The sequence below is a fragment of the Balaenoptera physalus genome (assembly GCF_965194825.1).
Source record: "Balaenoptera physalus genome assembly, chromosome: 1".
Classification (NCBI taxonomy): Eukaryota; Metazoa; Chordata; class Mammalia; order Artiodactyla; family Balaenopteridae; genus Balaenoptera; species Balaenoptera physalus.
The window spans coordinates 57,163,552-57,183,932 of record NC_138882.1 but is presented as its reverse complement, the minus strand read 5'-3'; the positions used below and the strand labels follow the sequence as shown (position 1 = coordinate 57,183,932).

General features: G+C 33.3%; 1 protein-coding gene across 5 annotated transcripts in view; it reads right to left on the bottom strand.

The window, feature by feature from the left end:
• Window positions 1-20,381, bottom strand: part of COP1 (COP1 E3 ubiquitin ligase) — a 271,776-nt gene that overhangs the window by 48,322 nt on the left and 203,073 nt on the right. For 4 of the 5 annotated variants that reach the window (XM_082437791.1, XM_082437794.1, XM_082437793.1 and 1 more), the window contains 2 exons: window positions 18,186-18,310; window positions 16,966-17,126 (listed from right to left, as the gene is read on the bottom strand). The exons of the other annotated variant lie outside the window; for it this stretch is intronic. In XM_082437791.1, the coding sequence (XP_082293917.1) occupies window positions 16,966-17,126; window positions 18,186-18,310 (286 nt within the window). The remainder of the gene's footprint in view (window positions 1-16,965; window positions 17,127-18,185; window positions 18,311-20,381) is intronic. 5 annotated transcript variants of the gene reach the window in all.

The window sequence follows — 20,381 nt, the reverse complement described above, 5'->3', positions numbered from 1 at the left end:
GCTTTTACTGGGCCCTGAAGATCCTTGTGGGGTGGGTTCCATGAATCCAAAGTTAAGAGTTTTGTACTAGAGGAACCGAAAAGCCCCAAAGGACCATAAAGAGTAATCAAATGTGGTAACTGCTAACCTGATATACACATTTGATTTAATAAGGAGCTTTAAGAAAAAAGCTCAGTCCTGGAAAACTAGTCAATTGTATGAACTAACTCAGCATTAGTATGAAGTGTCAGAATTACCACTCATTCTATCCCTTTTAGTATTTCAATATTAACAGAGCAGTGAGAAGGGTGCTAACTCATGAAAATATTTAAAGACTATTAGTTATATGTACAAAATGTGAACACTTCTGCATCAGTGCTTTCATTTTACACATAGGTTAAGTCGTACAATCAAAACTTCACAGCAACGTTAGAAAGGAAAACAGCATCAATCTATGATTTTTCCATTTCATAATAATCCTTTAAGATACTAAGTGATTAGAACAGAAACTCTTCATTAGAGGAACATGACAGAAGCAGATGTTATTAAGGTGCAATATAAACTAAAATACAACACTTTCTATTAATCTGTGGCAGTAAGAGTCTATCAGAACATTCACTGATGGTGTGAAATTGCCAGTAAATGCAAAAAATAATGCAGTAATTACAGTAACAGAAATATCACATTAAGAGTTAATTAGTAAAGAACATGGGAACAAAGGACGTTCAAAACATTTGAGAGTTGTTTTTTAATGACTTATATTTATTTTTTTTACCACTGTTATTTGTAAAATATTCATGTGTAAGAGCTATAGTCCTTGGAAGGTGTTGCAATTCATTCAATAAGAATTTCTAAAAATAGTCAAAATTCATTTTTTCTTTGAAAACTGCCTTTAGTAAACTTTTTGCCCCATCTTCTCAACATCAAGAAAGTTTCTATTCTGAGGTGAGTTATGTCCAACTGGCAGAGGATTTCTTTCCTTGGGGTTAAAGGACACCCTGGAATTGGAAGCAGTTATTTCATTTGTGAGTGAGTTTAAGAGCTGAATCAAGAGAGAAATAATGCAAACCAAAGAGTTTCTCAGACAGTTTGCTACACATGACGTAAAACAAAGTTTGATTTGTTAGTTGACTTACATATAAACAATATGGTCTTACTATAAGCATATTTGGTCTTACAAATGGCCACTGGGAAACAGAAATCTAGTATACAACTCCTTCAAATTAAACAGGGAAATGAAATTCAAACATGTTAAGTGACTTACCTAAAATGAAAAAAGCTGATTAATTGCTATAAACCTAGAGGCATCATCCCTTTAATGAAACAGCAGATCTTGCCAATTTAACCTCAAACGTATCTTCCAAATTCTTGAACCAAAAGGAAAACCCTGTCAGCAGTGCCTTCCTATTCTAGCGTACGGTTTGCACTTCTGCTAGCACTACCTTTGTGGGGGTTTTTTTTAACTCAACTAAAACTACAAATACAAAATTGAAGTCAGTCACTCTTCTACAGTCCTTTACAGTTGCACAGATAAGATTCAACGTTCTTAACAGAGTCTAGAATGACCCTTAAAAATCACTCCTCCTAATCTACCATTTTTCACTTCATTCCACTTATGCCGTTAAGTACTAGCAGTCTCCAAACACACTGCACTCTTTCATGTTCTCAAGCTTTTGCACATGCCGTTCCCTCTGTCTAGAAATACCTGGAATAGATTTGGATAACTTATGCAAAATAGTAAGCAAGATACTGAAACAGGATACCCAAATGTTAATTTTCCAATTTTTACACATTAATTTATTACTCGTAGTAGCTACCATTTATTTACTATGTGCAAATGTTCCATGTGCATGATCTCATTTGTTTCCTAACGACACTTTAAATACTGTATTTAAATATTCATATTAACCCACTGCAAAAATGAAGAGGTAGACTCAGAGACGATAAGGAATTTTCCTAAGGTATCGTAACTAGTGACAAAACCAAGGTTTATACCTAGAGATCAGATCTCAAAGACTGAGCTACATGAAAATATAAACATATACACATGAATCATCTCTCTATATCCTACCATCATCTCCCCTCCCCAAAAACCAGTGTTAGCACAGTTAAAGGAAATTGAAGTTTAAAAATTGGTCTTTTTTGGACATCAAAATAATAATAGATATTGAAAGCTAAAAAAATATCTGAACACTTTGTTCCAGTTTTTTCCCTCCACTTATGGGATTTTATATTACAAATATAATATTACAAGATAAAAGGGGAAAAACAATATGTCTGAAAACAACACAAACTTAGAATTGAGAAAAAATCAGAGGTAGCCTAAGTGTTTAATAATAAGACAAATAGTAATTGATAGTATATATAAATGCTTTCTATTAATATTATGATGCAAGGTGAGAAAATGCTTAGATGTAGTTAGATGTAAAAAGCTACATACAAAATATACCTATACATACTGTAAAACTAAAATTGTAGGCTGAAAACTGAAAGGACAACATCAAAACGGTAACTGCAGTTCTGTTCAGGTGGTAGAATTACAGGTCAAGTTTCCCTATTCTCTATTTTGTAAAAGTTTTGATTAGTGGAGAAATACATAACACTGTGAAGCAAAGATGTTAAGGGCTAAGAAAGGTCATTAGGTTTCTTGAATAAGATATAACTGGATTTGGAGGGTCCAAGTGCTGAAAATAAGTTTCTGCTTGGTCAGACATTACTTTATACATTACAACAGGCTGAGAAGGAAGCTTGTAGTTTTTTTGACTCTACTGATATATAACTTGTGTATTTTAACAAGAATAATAAAAGAACACTGCACAATAATTCAAACGCAAATTGTTCATGCAAAGAACCAAAAAATCCTCATGCTTATTTTAAAAAGTAATTGCCACTTATCAATTAGAAAGAAACATGGCACCTAAACTGTATGAGAGAATCTCTTCCTAAAGGTCTATTCGCATCTATTCCGAGCCAATAGTTTCACTCTTAACTTAGGTTGATGAAAACCTTTACATCTAAAAAACAGGACGTAAAAAGCTCAAAAGTAACTTATGTTTTTGATAAACCTCATCCAATAGAAAAAATACACCTTCCAACAATTTACTAATATTATCAACAAAACAAAGTCTTTCCCTCGCATTAGTTGTATTAAATGAGTACGTTTAAAGTTAATGACATTTACACAAAGACTAACAAGAAACCAAAACCCCAAAACCTCCAAGTTATTAACCTTGAACAGTGATCTTTTTCTCCATATCCCTAAAATAATGATTTGGAAAGGATAGAGTGAAAAGGAAAAAGAGAAATAAGTAAAAGCATGCACTAAATATATAGAACAACACACACTGGTCAAAATTAAGTGGTTTTCTTCATTCTACTTCATTAGAGAATGACTGAAAACTGGTTTTTAAAAATGATGAGTACTCTTATGGAGAATGTAAAATCTACAGGATAACCAGGCTTTTCCCTACCAATAAGACCAGTGAAATCCCCAAAAGGAACCTACAATTTGTTTTGCTATCAATAATTTATCCTTTCCATTACTGAAGGGAAACACAGTTGTCAGATCTTTAAAATCCCACAAAATGTAAAAGGCATAGAATTAAAAGGTCTTAACCCTTTACACAACAGAAACTTTGAGGAAATGAAAATATTCCTTATAAATAGAGATTCCTCATTGAACTTTGAAATTCCAAGGCTAACTTATTAACTGGAAGAGGCATAAACCCTCTTATAATTTATTCTTTTCAAAATATAAGATAAAAATGTTTTCAAATGTAAATACCCACATAAATCTCTAAATCAATGATCCATTCTTATTAGTTGACATTTTGGATTAATTTGAACCACTACAGTCTTCCGTTAGTACAAACATCAAGGATTATCATATGAACTACAAATTTGGTTAGTAAAAAATTATAAGGGCTCATGAGTATGATTTGTGAAACTTAAATGACTCTTGGCTGCTAAAAATAGGGATTATATATATTCCGTTACATATTTCAAACTAGACAAAGATATTTAGATACTCTGGCACGAAATAAAGTGTTTTAATTCTTATTTACCAGGTGATACTACTACCATACAATCCATAAGGACTTTTTTTGAGAGATAAAATAATTCTTATCAATTTTTTTTAAAAGATAAACTCTTGGGTCTCCTAAAATAAACCAATGTTTGGAATGTTGTGAGAAATAAAAATACACTAAAAGAAAAGACAACTACTACTATTTTTCTCTCCCAATCTCTGGAAAGCAACTCACAAAGATATGTGTGGTGAATCACAAAGCCATAGCTCTAGATACTTAGGATTTAAGACAGCAAATTAACAAAATGGAACTGAATCTTAAAGTAAGATTGATGTTTTATACAATCTATCTCTAAAGCTTCCTACTTTCATCAGAGAGTCAAAGATCTTGAAGGCAAATACAAGCATAACTAACTACCTATTTAATTCTCAACAATGTGTAAATACTTTGTCATTAAAACCAAATGATTTAGATTTATCTTCTACCTCATCTTCATTTTTTGGTTGGCTATCACAGTTCAAATAAAGAATCTATATTTTCATCGAAGTTGATCTTTTTATCTACAGAAAAAAAAAGGACTAAACAGGCACAAAATTAAATGGCTTCTTTACAGCAATTATAATAGACTGACTTTTCTACATAATCAAATTATTCCTGTGTTCAGTAGTAATAACTTTTCTACCATTCTGGGAATAACCAATGCCAACTTCTGATAGCTTTATGTGGAAAAATGCTGCATAAAATGGGATTTAAGATACAATGGAGTAATAAGAGATATGAAAGGCACAAACCCCTGTAGGGATCATATAAATATAGGAGACTGTCATAAGAACAACAGAGATTAATGTGAGACTGTGGAAGTAAAATACAAAAATATATTTCTTTTCCCCAGATAAGGTGCAAGTTTGAATTAGCAGGGAACACTTTTCTCTTAAACAGTTGCTGCCCTTGATTAATTCTGCTTTAAGTAATTGTTAAATGTATTTTTATTCAATTAGAAAAGAGTAATCACATTTTTTCATATACACACTTCAGCATATGAAACCAATTCAAGAAGTATTTGTTAAAAACGTTTAAGTCAAGGAAATGATACCCAATATTCATTCTCTTTCCTTTCACTACTGCTACGGAAATTTGTAGGAATTATCAAAAGATAAACATTTAGAAACCAAAGTTAAATTCCTTCCCATCTCAAAATATTTTGGACACTCTTAAGCATGGTGGGATAATAATGAAAATTATTTATAGGTTAATGGCATAATTCAGAATGCACTCTCAAATTAGTATATTTCTTTTTTCCCTTAAAAACGGTAAAACAAAACCCAAAACCAAGTAGCTTAAAGATCTGTGTCGATTCTATTCTTCAAAATTGGCATACTTCAGGACAAACACTATTTTTAAAGAAGTATTTAACGAGAAAAAAAGTTTTAAGAACCATTCTAATATAAGTCAAATTCCATTACAGTACATATAAAAATGAAAACAATGAAATATTTAAAATGTCGACCTACAGACCCACTAAATTATTTTGTTGATTTCATTACATTTTCACCATAAAATATTTAATGCAAGAAATGTTTTCACAGGAACTGTCAATACAGTAGTGCACCTTAAGGTTAAGGAACTTAATGAAATTTAGACAAGAGATAAATTACAGGTTTGCTTCAGTTTTCCACAACCTTCTTGTCTCCTCTATTTTCTACTCCCCCACCCCACTCTAGTCTGGACACTAAGGGATGAGTGGGGCACTTAGGAGAAGATGGGAGCCACAGTCTTCCTGGAAGTCAGGGTCCATGCTCAGAATCTTCTTTCCTTCCACGCCCAAGACAGACAAGAGTTCATTCAGATTGGCCCTCTTCCAGTCAGGAAAATTTTCTAAAGTGTTATAAACCATCCGGCTAGAGGGAAGAAGAAAGGAAAGGAAAGATAAAAGAAAAGGAAAGAAACAGAAATGAAGAAAGGAGAGAAGAAAGAAAAAGAAGTTCCTATGTTGTCATCTCAGTGTTCACTGAAGAATTTAGGATAAGAAATAGTTTATAAATGTGGGAAATCAATATATATTAAAGGTAGCTTTTTTTAATTAAAGAAAAGAAAAAAAGACCGCATCTTATTCTTTTGTGTGTTTCTTCCTGAAAAGGGTAAGGGAGTAGCAAAATCTAACAGACAGTAGGTATTCGTAAGTATAATTATCCCCCCTTTAACAGATGCTTGAGAACCATTAATGCCTCTTGGTTATCATGTGTACAAATCTCCAGTGGTAACATTAAGTCATCTGTTTCCAAACTTGACTGTTCACATAATTTTCTATGGAGACCTGGGGAACTTTTCAAAATACAAATCTCTTCTCTCTTCCCCTCCTCCCCCAGAGTACGGACTCAGGGGTCTAAGAAAAGAACTGTTTTGTTATGTATATTTTTTGAAAGATCCCAAGGTGATTCTGATGATCAGCTGGTTTGAGAATCACTGTGATAAATAAATTCTATCATAGATGCCTTCTGCATTTTAATGGATGAAGACTGGCTTTTCACATATATTTTAGCTTCCTTAGTTTAGTGCAATTTGATGCTTTATACACAGTGCTTAGTAAGTCAGAGAGGGACGCCTATCTCTTGGATAACAGCATATATAAATTGGAAAACAGATATGTAAGTCTTTTTGAGGGAAGACTGAATTGTGAAATAGCACAAATGCAATGGAGAAAGGGAAGGACCGGTAATAAATACCAATTCCTCCATAGGTGCAGGCACTTCAACGTTTTTGTTGCTTTTGAAAATATGCAAAAGCCTGGGGGTTATATCCCAAGGACAAAATGGTAATTATGAAATAATTATATAGGTAACCATGAATGTTCATGTCAGGAAAACTACTTTTCTTAAATTGATGTAGTCTTGATATTACCATTGAGTTTTAAGTATTAGAAGTATCTATCACCTCTACTCCAGCATTTCCTTGGTTTCAAAAACCAGTATTTAATTAATCATGCAACAAACAAGATAAAGGACAAGTCTGAAGGATTGTATCATTCATTACAAAAATTATATATTAATGATACATTATGTGCAAACCATCTGCTTAGTGGTAATTTAAAAATGAATGTTACTAATAGCAAACACTTTAACTTTCGCTATAGGTCAAAAACTATTCTAAACCCTTCATGTACATTAACTTATTTTAACATTATAATAACCCTAAAGGGAGGTTATTACTATCATTAGCACTTTATAGATGAAGAAACTGAAGCACAGTGTAGTTAAGGAACTTGAGCAAGGTCACAGAGCTAGTAAGTGGAAAATCTGATTTGAACCTCAGTGGTCTGGCTCCGTAGTCTTTGCTCTTACTCTATACACTATGATGCCTTTTTTCAAGTAGTTTGCAAGCCAGCAGAGGATAGGAGACATGAACACAAATAACAGTACAAGGCAGTGTATTAATTCATTCAGGAAATATTTTTAATGGATAGGAATCATGAGAGATTTAGGTGAAGAAAAGATCTCCATGAGAACACAAAGTTTTAGTTAAAAACACTTTAACAATAAATGTTTCATTATATAAAGTTTTATTTGTTAGAAATAAGGACAGAAAGAATATATTTCACTATATGACTAAAAAAGATGCCCTTGCCTAATATAATTATAACTTTGTACAGTACGGGTGATAACATTGTTAACAAATTCCCAGGCTAAGTTTCGCTGGATTTGGTTTCAAAGGAGGGAAATTAGGGAAATCATTATCCTGACATCCTTCACTACTGAGTTAGAGAAACTTTCAATATGACTTCTGGTGTTTCAATCCACAAGAGAAAAAAACCCCACCCTTAATAACCAAAGTTTTTTCTGAGGATACAATGTGTGTATACACACACACACACACACACACACACACACACACACACGTCACTCTTGAAGAGCTATGAGAGTCTTAAATGTCCTTTACAAGCATTGCCTTTTACCATTAGATATCTATTTAGAATTGGTGACCAAAGGCTAGATAATCTTGTACGATGTAACAGCCTCAGCGGGAGTCACCATGGACTCAAGGTCTGCCTCCAACAAAAATATGGTGTCCCTTTACACAGACATGATCACTTTACAGAAAGTAACTTGCATTCTTGAATTAATTTATATTTCGTTACAATAGTTTCTGATAAGAATTATGCCACAGAATTGTTCCACAGACACAGAACATATATAATCTCCTTTACCTAACTTCCAATCTCTGAATAAAGCAGTGGTGATAAAAAAAGATATGACAGAAATAAAGAATAAGAATACTGTCCAAATTTACCTTTGCTTTGTAGCATTACTTTCAAGGTGGATGTGGGGTGTAGGAGATAATGGAATAGATATAAATGACTAATACCAAATTGCCAAAGGACTATAATTATAAAACAATATCTCAGTTGCATAGTATTTCCTTTTCAAGCAAGAATTTCTTAAGAAACAAACAAACAAACAAAAAAACCAGTTCTCAGTATGTAAGCACACAATTTGTAAAAAATCAAAAGTTAATGTTTTAGAAAATTGTTTATGGAAACAAATGATTAAAAAAGATTATTTTACTAACAAGATATTTTCAAACTGGCAAAGATACTGGCATTATATTCCATGTTTTATGGGCATGGTCAAACTGAAACCCCTGGACTTTCTCAATGCAAGACCAAATGGAAATAGATTGTTCTAGAAGGCAATCTATCAGTTTTTATCGGAAGCTATATGAATAAAGCTATTCATTTAATAAATCTCAAGTTCTCTTCTAAAGAATTAATTAGAAATTTAAAGATTTATTGCAAAAATATTCAAGAAGTAGTAAAAGTAAACATGAGTATCTTCAACAAAACAACAGTATACCAGTTATGGTAAATCCTTAGACTAGAATAATATGGAACCATTGAAAACACTCTTTACAAAATATATTCAGACCTGCGAAATGTTCATGACAAAGGCAAAAGGTAAAGAATACATGATAATATATAAAATATTCACTGTTACTGGCAAAAAAGTTCCTTTGAATGGAAAAATTACATGGTTAATTACATTAAAATGTTCATATTACTTATTTATGGGAAAAGTGTTATCTGATATTTTCTTGTTTTTTGTTTTTCTAAATTCTCTAAAACATACATGTATGCACTTCTAATTGTTTCTTTCAGTAATAAGCTACTATAATCATTAAAAAAAACAAAACAAAACCTAAGAGATAATGTTCCAAGATGATCGCAATATTCTCCACCAATGCACTTGCCAGGTAGATTCATTCTGACTCCATACTCTCCTAATATAAAGCTGCAAAAAACTTTTTTTGAATCAACTCTAAATTAGTTTTAAGGATAATTACTTAATGAATTATCCAAATCATATCACTACTGCCTTTCAGGAGGAAGGGAGGGAGGGAAGGAAGAAATAAATCTTTTCTTAGTCTACATTAATACCTGCTAGAAATTGTGAGTAAATAGAATACTTTAGAAAGAAAGACTGAAACTAGAACAAACATGAACTGTTGATTACAGACTTTAATGATCCAGATAATGGCTGTGTCCAGTAAGTATCAGAGAGCAAACGTTACTACATCTGGACACAAGAGGTTAAAATAAATTATGAGGTACTTTTCAAGGAAGTAAAGTCACAAAATGAATTGAAACTGTAGTCTAATAGCCCACCATTCTCTATATTCTAAAGTATAATTGACTGCTGTATATGGAAATAAGGCAAACTACACTTATTTCAAAGATAGTGTAATTATTCAAATGGAATGTATTTGAATGTTCAATCATATATGGATATAATACATTCAAGTACACAGTTTTAGAATTTACAATTGTTTCTTCAAATAAATGAATAGAAAATTTCTCTTATTACATCAAGTTAAACAAGCTCATTTCAGCTACATTTAAAAAATAAGCAGTGGTGAAATTAAATTCCAAAGCCCAAATAAAAATAGAGTGATATGTGGTATTCCAAGTAGTTATTTCTCATAAATTCCTCCTTTTTTTAAAAAAAAATCATGAAGTTAAAACTGAAATAGGCAATGCAAATAAGATTTACTCTTGGGGGTTAAAATCCTAAGAATTTGGCAATAACAGAATAGCCATATGTCAATAATTCTAAATTACTAAAGTTTAATTAAAATATCTTCAAATTAATTAAAATAATAAAGTAAAAACAAAATATAAAATGAAGAATTCTGCATTCTTCATTAGTATAGAGTAACTATTACCATCTCTAAGTATTCTAGGGAGGACCTATGTTGTAAAATTAAAAAAATTCTAAAAAGAAGCATTTTCAATACAGTTCAAACAAAACTTATCCTAAAACTCCTTTGAAAAGTAAATGTGGTACAAGAGGTTGTGGCACTTTAATGGTAGAAATGCTGGAGCCACTACCTTCGCAAGCAAAGCTAAAGAACAAAGGACAGAAGACGGTCAGCAAACCCTAAAGTGACTGAATAAAAGTGCTTTTAGACACAGGGAAAGTATTAGGAAGAAAAAGAGAAAGGACAAAGTACTGTCCCTCAGATTAAAAGAAACAACTTTAGACATATTCTCTGTCTTTAAACAGAAGTAATAAAAAGCAAATATTGTAAGCCTAGAAGAAAAAGTAGACTACATGGCAAAGATGAAGGTGGGAGAGAAGCATCCTGCTAACTTCCACAGCACTGTGAAATAAAAGGAGAAACGCAATACAATGAACTTGACCAGCATCTTAAAAAAGGGCAGTGTATAGCGTTCTTTCCATTTTATATGCAGAATGGTAGAAATAAAGAGAGTAGAAATTATATATAATCTTGGCTGATTACTCAAAACAGGATTTGAGATTACTGGTTCATTTTCAGCCAGAAGTAGCCAAAAAGAAAAATAAATGTATCTAGATTATAGGAAAAAACAAGGCTAGACAAAAATTTAATCTGCAGGAAAATATCCTAATTTTTATAAAACCAAGATACTGTCTTAAGAGGATATATCTATTTGTATTTGTGCCTCTTCCTCTACCACTCATTCTTAATTTCTCATTCCCTCTCTATGACTAAATCACTACCATAAATGGTAACATAAAGATATATGTAATTTTTATACCATCATTAACTGAATAGTTTTATGCTTTCTATTCATTCATACAGTAGATCTGATATACCACTAATATATGTCCAAACACTAAAAAAACTTTCAAAGTTAACTATTTCATAAGTGCCCTTAAACTGATCTCTTTCTTGTGATCAAAATTAGGTAGGATAGAAATAAAGCATAGAAAGACAATGAAATGTTTGGCTACTGATTTCATGTCTTAAAAAAGTAATCTGGACTTGACGATATGGGGAGGGGGAGGGGTAAGATGTGACAGGGTGAGAGAGTGGCATGGACATATGTACACTACCAAATGTAAAATAGATAGCTAGTGGGAAGCAGCCGCATAGCACAGGGAGATCAGCTCCGTGCTTTGTGACCACCTAGAGGGGTGGGATAGGGATGGTGGGAGGGAGGGAGATGCAAGAGGGAAGAGATATGGGAACATATGTATATGTATAACTGATTCACTTTGTTATAAAGCAGAAACTAACACACCATTGTAAAGCAATTATACTCCAATAAAGATGTTTAAAAAAAAAAAAGTAATCTAGGTGAGATTAAACATTGTATTATTTTCTTATTCCCCAAAACAGTTCTCTGCACTTCACCATCTCCAGCTGTCTCCCTTTCCTCTCTTTCTTAAAACCATTCCAGTCAAACTTTTGTCTTACCACTCCTGTCATTTTTTTGCTCATCTTACTTGTATTAGTAGCATCTGACAAAGCTTAACCAATTCCTGCTTTTTTTTTTTTTTAGTTGTCATGTCTTATAAATCTTTTTTTATTTATAGGTTTCCTTTCATCTCTTTTTCTCCCTTGCAATTTATGTGTTGAAGAAACTTGACTGCTTAACAGTTTCTGATAGTCTTGGGGATTTTTCTGCTTCATTACCATGGTTCTTTACCATATTCCTTTTTCCTCTGTATTTCCTGTAAGTGGTTAAGTTTAGAGGCTTAATCAAACATGGGTTTAGTTGACTTCATAGGGTCTCTTCCGTCAGGAGGCCCAATGTATGGCATCTCTCTCTCTCTCTCTGTGATGCTGTAGCTGGATGCTCAGATCCATTGGTTAGGTTGCAAAATGAGATATTCAAATTTTATCATTACTGCTTTTATTTTTATTGTTTTAAAACAGCTTTATTGAGATATAATTCACATACTATACAATTCATCCATTTTAAGTGTACAATTCAATGGTTTTTTGTATATTCATAGATATGTGCAACTATCACCACACTCAATTTGAGAATATTTCGTCATGTCAGAAAGCAACCCTGTACCCTTTAGCTGTCATCTCCCTATCTCTCGCCCGTCTCAGCCCTAAGTAACCACTAATCTACTTTTAGTCTCTATAGATTTCCCTCTTCTAGACTTTCATATCAATGGCCAATTCCTCCTCCTTGAAAAACCTTCTTCACTTGGTTTCCCAGGCACCAGCTTTCCTACTATTGATAACCACTCCTCAGTCTTTTTGTTGATTCTTCCTCATTGCCTAAATCATTGAACGTTGAAGTACCCTCAAGTAAGGTACTCATACTACTTCTAATCTCTGATTACACTCCCTTGGAGAGATCTTATCCCGTTTCTTGCTTAAATATCATATGTTGACAGCTACCAAATTTATATGCCTAGCCCCACAATCTGCTGTGAACTCCACCTTGGCAGGTCCACTTACACGGCAAGTAATACCTCAAACTTAACCAGTTCACAACTTTCCTGTGAATCCAAAATTGACATCTCCACTTAGTATTTTTAGTAACTCTCAAATCAGGCCGGTCTAGAGGTCAAATCCTGGTCTTCTCCCCCGATCTCCCATAAGACAGTTCCTCTGGTAGTCTTCTCCATCTTAAGGAACGGCAATTCCACTCTTAAAGATGCTTGGGGAAAAAACCTCAGTGTCATCCTAGACTTTTCTCTATCGTTCTCCACATGTAATCTATCGGCAATTCTATTTATTCCAGTTTCAAAATATGAACAAGATCTGACTACTTCTCACTGGCTTACCACTATTTAATCTTACCTGGATTATTACAACAGCCTTCCTGATCCCTTATGTCTGTTCTCTACAAAACAGCCAAACTGATTTTTAAAAAATTTAAGTCACATTGTATCACTACTTTGCTCAAAATCTTACAACGGCTCCCAACTCCCAGGAGAAACAGAAGTCCTTACAACGGTAAACATGCTCTACTGAAACAGCTCTTCTTCACTGCTCTGAAATTATCTACTACTCCCCACCTAGATCACTGTAGTACAGCAACACTGGCCTTCTTTCTGTTCCTGGAACACTAATCGCATTCTTACTTCAAGACCTTTGAACTGTTTACTACACCTGGAATACTCTTCTCCTACATTTAAACATGGATTACATCTTCATCTCCTTCTAGTCTTTGCTCTAATTCAGCTACTCAGTAAGGAATTCTGTCACCACCAATTGAAAATTACAACTCACTACTCTAGCACCCCCATCTCACTTTCCTGCTTAGTTTTTCCCCAAAGCACTTGTCACCTTCATATATATGTATTTTTCTTGTCTGCTCCAGCACATAAGATTCTAAGTCTCCTAAGAGGGCCAGAACTTCTTCTTACAGTTTTGTTCAGAGTTTATCTCCAGTATCTAAAACTATGACTGCACATACTGAGTATCTGCTGAATAAATGAACAAAGGAGTGTCTCACTCCTTCTGCCTCACCTAAAATAAGGAAATGAAGTTATTTTTTGTAGCTAATCAAAGTGACAGTTATATAAAAGTCAGATTTAAATTAAATCTGGAATGGTACTGAAGTGAGTTACAGAACTTTTAATCTTCTTATTGTGAAATAAACAAGCTCCCTGGTGATGCCGCTGTTTTGGTCTAGGTAGCATACTTTAAGAACTTACTTTGGGGGTTATCCTATGAACTACAATATGCATCCTTTCAGTCTAACATTAATTAGTTCTTTTGCCACCTTCCTTGACAAAACAAGGACTTGAGAACATTTTAATTACATTTATTCTTCTGACTTATGTTATTATTGTCAAGTACTTAATTCTATGTGTGTATTAAGTCCAACAAGACATCATTGCTTTATACAGTCAACATGCATTTAGATTTACTGCATATTTACCATTTCTATTGCTTTCCATTCCTTTCTGCATGTCTTACCTTTGTCTTCATTTTCTGCATTTTTTTCCTTCTGCCTTAAGAATTACCTTTAAAATTTTCTTTAGTGAAAGTCTGCTGGTGGCAAAATCTTCATTTTCATTCATCTAAAAATGTCTTTATTTTACTTTGTCTTGAGAGATTTTCATTGGATATGGAATTTTAGATTGGCAGGTATTTTCCTTCACACACTGAAGATCTGGCTCCACTATCTTTTGATTTCTGCTGCTTCACTGAGAAGCTGGGTGTCAGTCTAATTACTCATCCTTTGAAGACAGTTTTTCTCTGCCTTCCTTTAAGAATCCCCCACTGTATTTTATTTTCAGCAGTTTCGCTATGATGTGTCCCACCACCAGCAGGGGTCACAGGATCAGACGCAGTTAGTTTTAACCTAGCACTTAGTTAGCTTTACAGAAGGATATAAGATAGGATATGTAGCATGCACAGCATCTTCACACTCATCAGGAGGCCAAGCAACTATTCACATGCATAGCTTCTTCGACCAAACCACACAGAGTGAGCACAGCTGCCAAGGACAGCTGAAGTGCAGGTGGTTCACCTCAATACAGAGATGTGCCTTGGTTTCCTGCCAGTCTTGTATTGTTCACATTGCATAGATGTAAGGCCAACATGTCAACTCACAATTCTCTCAGTCCAGAGGCAATACAGATGAGGGTTCATAATAAATTTAAGAGATAACTAGCTCTTAGCACATAACATTCCTTATTTGTCTTAATTTATTTCCACAGAAGAGTGCTATGAGAAGGCAGGCCCAAGGTCAGATTTTCAGCAGGCCGAGGTCTGTTCAGGGTCCAGATCTGATATTAAATCTGTACTCACAATGTAAGTTTCAAGTCATTTATTCTCTGGGGTATGAAGGCTTATTGAATCTCTGCCTTACTGTCTTTCAGCAATTTTGTAACGCTTTCAACAATAATGATTTCTAATATCTGCTTTGGCTGCATTATTTCTCTCCCCTCCTTTTAGGTCTCCTACTGAGTATGTTCAACTTTCTTACTTCAACCTCTATCTCTGTTCTCTTTTTTTTTCATCATTTTTTGTCTCTCATGCTTCCTTCTATATATTTTCTTCTAACTTTCCTAAAAGTTCATTAATTCTCTTTTCAACTGTGTCTTATCTTCCACTCAACCCATCCACTAAGTTCTTAATTTTGGTAATTATATTTTTTTAGTTCTAGAATTTTCATTTTAAAAATACTTTTAATTTCCCAATTGAAATTTTCAACCTTGTCTTTCATCTTGTCAGCATGGTTATTTTCAGGCTATGCCTGATAATATCCAGAGCTGCTGTGATTTTGTTTCTATTGTTCAATGCTTATACTAAATTTATTCATGTCGTCTTGCCTTTTCTTATGTCTGTTTATTTTTTGTTGTGTCCTAGTTATATTTGCAATTTTGAAAAAAATAAAATTCTGAGATGATCTTCTTTAGAAGGTTTTCTTGCAGAGAGGATTTAATTTTGCATTTGCTAACACTAGCAATCTAAGATCACCTCAATTTACTCAGGATTGATATGATCTGAAGTTGAGTTGCAAAATCACTGGGGGCTTATCTTCTATTGCTTTACCCTAGACTAGAGCCCTTTGGGGACCTAAACCAAGGTGAGTTCACCCATATGGTGGTGAGCACTAGACTCCATTCCCTGTGCCCCCGTGAAGCTACCATAAGTGCTCTCAGCCATTCTACCAAAACTGGCAAATGCTTCCAGGGGAAAAGAATACTCAAAAGCCAGGCTCACATTCCTAGACTGGTAATTCTTTCCTATCTTGTTTACTTTCCAATGACTTAAAACAGGTTTTGGTTTTTAAAATATATATATTGAATACTTGGTCTAACTTTTCCACTTCTACTTAGAGGGAGAGTTGGTCCAAATCACCTGCCATTGCCAAAACTGAAGTTGAGTAACAGAACTGTAAACAAGATAGCTTGAATATACCTAATTAAACTGTACCTGGAACTCAGAGGTCTTAAGTAACCATCAAGTAGAATTTTTTGGTGTCAAAACTAAAACCAAGTCAGCATCTAAAAAGCTATTTTTTAAAAAGATGACATTAATGCATGACTAATGTTTACAAAATCAAGACAATAAAAACGATTATTTCTTCATATAACTTATGAGAAAGCTTGTACTTTAAAATGTATGAATAAATGAAAAGTTTGAGGAAACTTTTTTTTGGGGCAACCTAGAAGTGCAACTTGCTTGTTAACTGAATGTGTTTAAATATTCTTGTATAAACGTATTTTGTAGAGAGCAATTCTATCCTGAAATAGTATTCAATTAGGTATACATACAGGCCACTCTCTCCTTTACCTACATCAATTTTTTTCCTTCTAATACAATACCAGGTTCAGCTGAATGTTTACTGAGCCTATATTGCATGTGACTAATAAGGAAAATGAGACACAGTGTGTTTTCTGGAGAAATTTCCAGTCCTATAGGAGAAGAGATAGAGATAATGTGATAATGCTGTAACAGAGGTATGTACATGATGCTATGGGCACACAGGAGAGACATCATGTCAGCATGAAGTGACATTCCAATTACTGTTCCATTAGTGACATTTCAGTTACTACTTTCTAAAATGCCTGTTTCCTTTGGTGATGCAATACTAAGCAAAAAAGAAAATGTATATAACATATCAATTTATATTTTAAACTTAAAAAAACTTACCTGTGTATACGTAAGTACAATGCATTATATGAGACACCGAGGTGAAAAAACTGATATAAAAACTCACCCCATCTGGCAGTGCCCTCCAGCACACAGCGCTAACGAACTCATTTGTATCATCTTCTTTTCGGTCTTTGTCCAGAACACTTTTGACCGTATCAAACTTAAAAGTTAGCAAAGTCTTAGAAAGTCCTTTATAGTACAGGTAAAGAGAGTTGTTCTCGCTTCCTGAAAAAAATTTAAAAATAATTTTTTTAGAGTGGGAGAACTTAGAATTAGGATATCACATTCATAAGGTAACTATCACTCAATGTTTAAGGTCAAAGACTAATAATCTTTTATGGTAAATATGAAAGACCAGAGCACAGGATTTCTTGGGAATCATATGAGAAAAGGATTCATAGAAAAAAACTTATACTTTCCAAATCTAAAGAAATAACCCACTGTCAAATGATATAACAATACTGATACAAAAATCATTTTAGCAGAGGTCTAGAGAAGAACCAGAAGTGTGTTATTATAGCATGACCTTGAATTACATTTATAAAGATTTTTATCTAGAGGGGAATAAGAAAGTTATAGCACTTAAAAAGGCAGATTTTAATAATCTACAAAACTTATTTCCCATTCCCCAATAAAAGATGAGTAGTCTAGAAACCTGTATTTTTGAGCAGTCTATCAAAGTAAGAGATTTGCTTTGACAGGGTTTAGGTTCATATATATGTAGAGATAAGTCAACTTTACTGAATAAAAGGCCAAGTCACTTGAAAGTACTGACGAACGTTCATATATTCAGGCATCAGATGTATTAAAGCATTTGAACAGTACCAAATTTGATTTTTCTACTTCTAATTTAAATTTGTATAAATTATCAACAATGAAAGTCCTAGAATAACAGATCAAGACTACCCAAACAGACTGTTTATTGAAGGGAACATTATATAGGGGAAAATGAACATCAAGTTTTAGAAGACAAATGTCTCCAAAATTAAGATATCAGCAGAAACTAATATTTTCTGTCTTCTACATAACATCTATAGAAATTATATTTTACCAGAGAACAACTACAAAACGTATTTAACAATCTTATGCTATTTCATGTGGTCAGGGCTTGTGCTCAGTGAAGGAGAGAAGGACTAATGCTTTTTCTAATCCGAGGAAAATCGAACATGCTACCTTCTGAATGTATAGATCATTTCCTGAATTGGTATGTAGTCTATTCCATTGAATGCAATTTCAGTGACAGATAGTTATTTAAAAGTTCCAGGAAACGACAGTTTCACTTACCACAAGCTATATAATCTCCATTGGAAGCGAGGCCTACAAAGTTTTTTTCATTGATATGACCCTTGAAGGAACGTAGACAGTATGGCTTCCCTACATTCCACAGCTTTAGTTGGCTGTCTGTTGAACTGAGATAAACACAAAAAGTTAGAACAACTTTAAGATCTCATTACATGAAACCCATCACTACTAATTAGAGGCAATCCAGTTTGGTGGTTGAGAATGCAGACTCTGGAGCTAGACTGTCTTGAGTCAGAATGGTCAATATGCCATTAGTTTGCTTTTGACCTTAGGAAAGTTATACAACCTCTTTGGCCTCAATTTTTTCATCAGTTAAATGTGAAATATGATGATTCCTATCTTACAGAATTAGATGAATTCTATAAGATACTGCAAAAATTAAATTAATTCATTTTAAATGCTTTCAATAGTACCTGGGCATGTAGGAATTAACAAACATTAGCCATCATACCATCACCATCAAACAACAAGAGAGCTCTATTGGCAGTTGTGCTTAATTTCAGTTGTTCCAGTTGATTTGATTTACTTTTCAACTGTTGAATTATATTAGTATACTGAATATAAACTATTGATATTTTCACAGCTTAGTTGTACCTACAGGGGTGGAACACTATGAATGGTTGAATGGTCTATATAGTTTATCTTAATAAAATAATACGCAAATGCAGCTATTAATCAAAAAATAACTGAATATAAAAATCACTGCTAATCCTATCACACAGTCTTAGGATTTGAATAAAATACCATGTTTTTGTTTTCTTCTGACTTTTTGTTACAAAAATTGGATCATACAACATATATTATTTTGTAAAGTGCTTCTTCCTCGTTCAACAATTTGTTTTACATTGTTTATGTAAAATAAATGTTTCTATATCTTTATTAATGACTATACAATAAATTATCTTTTCTCTTGCTCTAACATTCACAGCATAGGGCACCACGCTAAATGTTTTACATAGATTATTTTATTCAGAGATTCACAACATAAGTAGTATTATTAGCTCCATTTCAGAGGTGAGGAAACAGATTTAGACGGTTAAGGATATTTTCAAGGTACCACAGATAGTAAATAGTAGAGCCAAGATTGAAACTGTCTTATTTCAGAGGCCAAACTCCAAACACTTCTCTATCGCTTCTCATCATTTTTCAACATAACATCTATTCTTAGACATTTATGTTGTTTTTTGGTTTTTTTTGGCCATGCCACGTGGCTTGCAGGATCTTAGTTCCCCGACCTGGGATCGAACCCAGGCCCCAGCAGTAGAAGCGAAGAGTGCTAACCACTGGACTGCCAGGGAATTTCTGACATTTATGTTGCTTTAAATTTGTTTTTTGCTCAACAATATTGCATTGAAAATCCCTCTGTATGTGTGTGTGTGTGTGTGTGTGCATAGTCCAAGAATTCAGAGGCTGCAGCAATATGTATATAGTTTAATATTACTTTTTAATATTTCCAAACATACTTGTGGGTAAATGTCTTACATACTTCTAACACAAATATGTCCAAGAGGAAAATCATCATGATTTATAAAAACTAAGAAGGAAAAAAGACTGGTGAATATACAAACCACAAATCCGCATTAAAAAGGTCAACTAAGATTTCCAGTTTATACAATTAAGTATACATATACTTCAACTAGTTGAAATCAAACTAATTGATTCAACACTTATAAGTCTGTAATTTAAGAAAAATACTTTTAACATATAATCTATCATTCATATTTGAATCTGAATAAAATTTTAATTATTTACTGCCCATTATTACTCCTAAAGATGGGATACTTTTTGACTGGTTATCACTTAATTTAGATTTGTGAACTAATTTCCTTTATTAACTCCTCTTAGAAAGCTCAGCTCTCACTTTCTTTTTTTCCCTTTTTGTAACTCAATTCAAATTACCTTGTTAAATCAACTCAAATTACCAAGTTCTTATCTAGAGCAACCAGTATGGAGGCAGATGTGGTGGGAGATCCCAAGTATAAGGCACTGGCATTAATAATCTCCTAAGAGATATTAGAAACTATGTGAAAGAAAGAAAACAATGTACAATTAGGCTTGAGAAGAAATAATATGTATGAAAAAAAGGAGACTGAGAATGGGTATTTACTAGAATAATACAAAATAAAGAGAACAATGATACGGATAACAGAAAGAAGGGACTGTCTCTTAGTAGAAAAG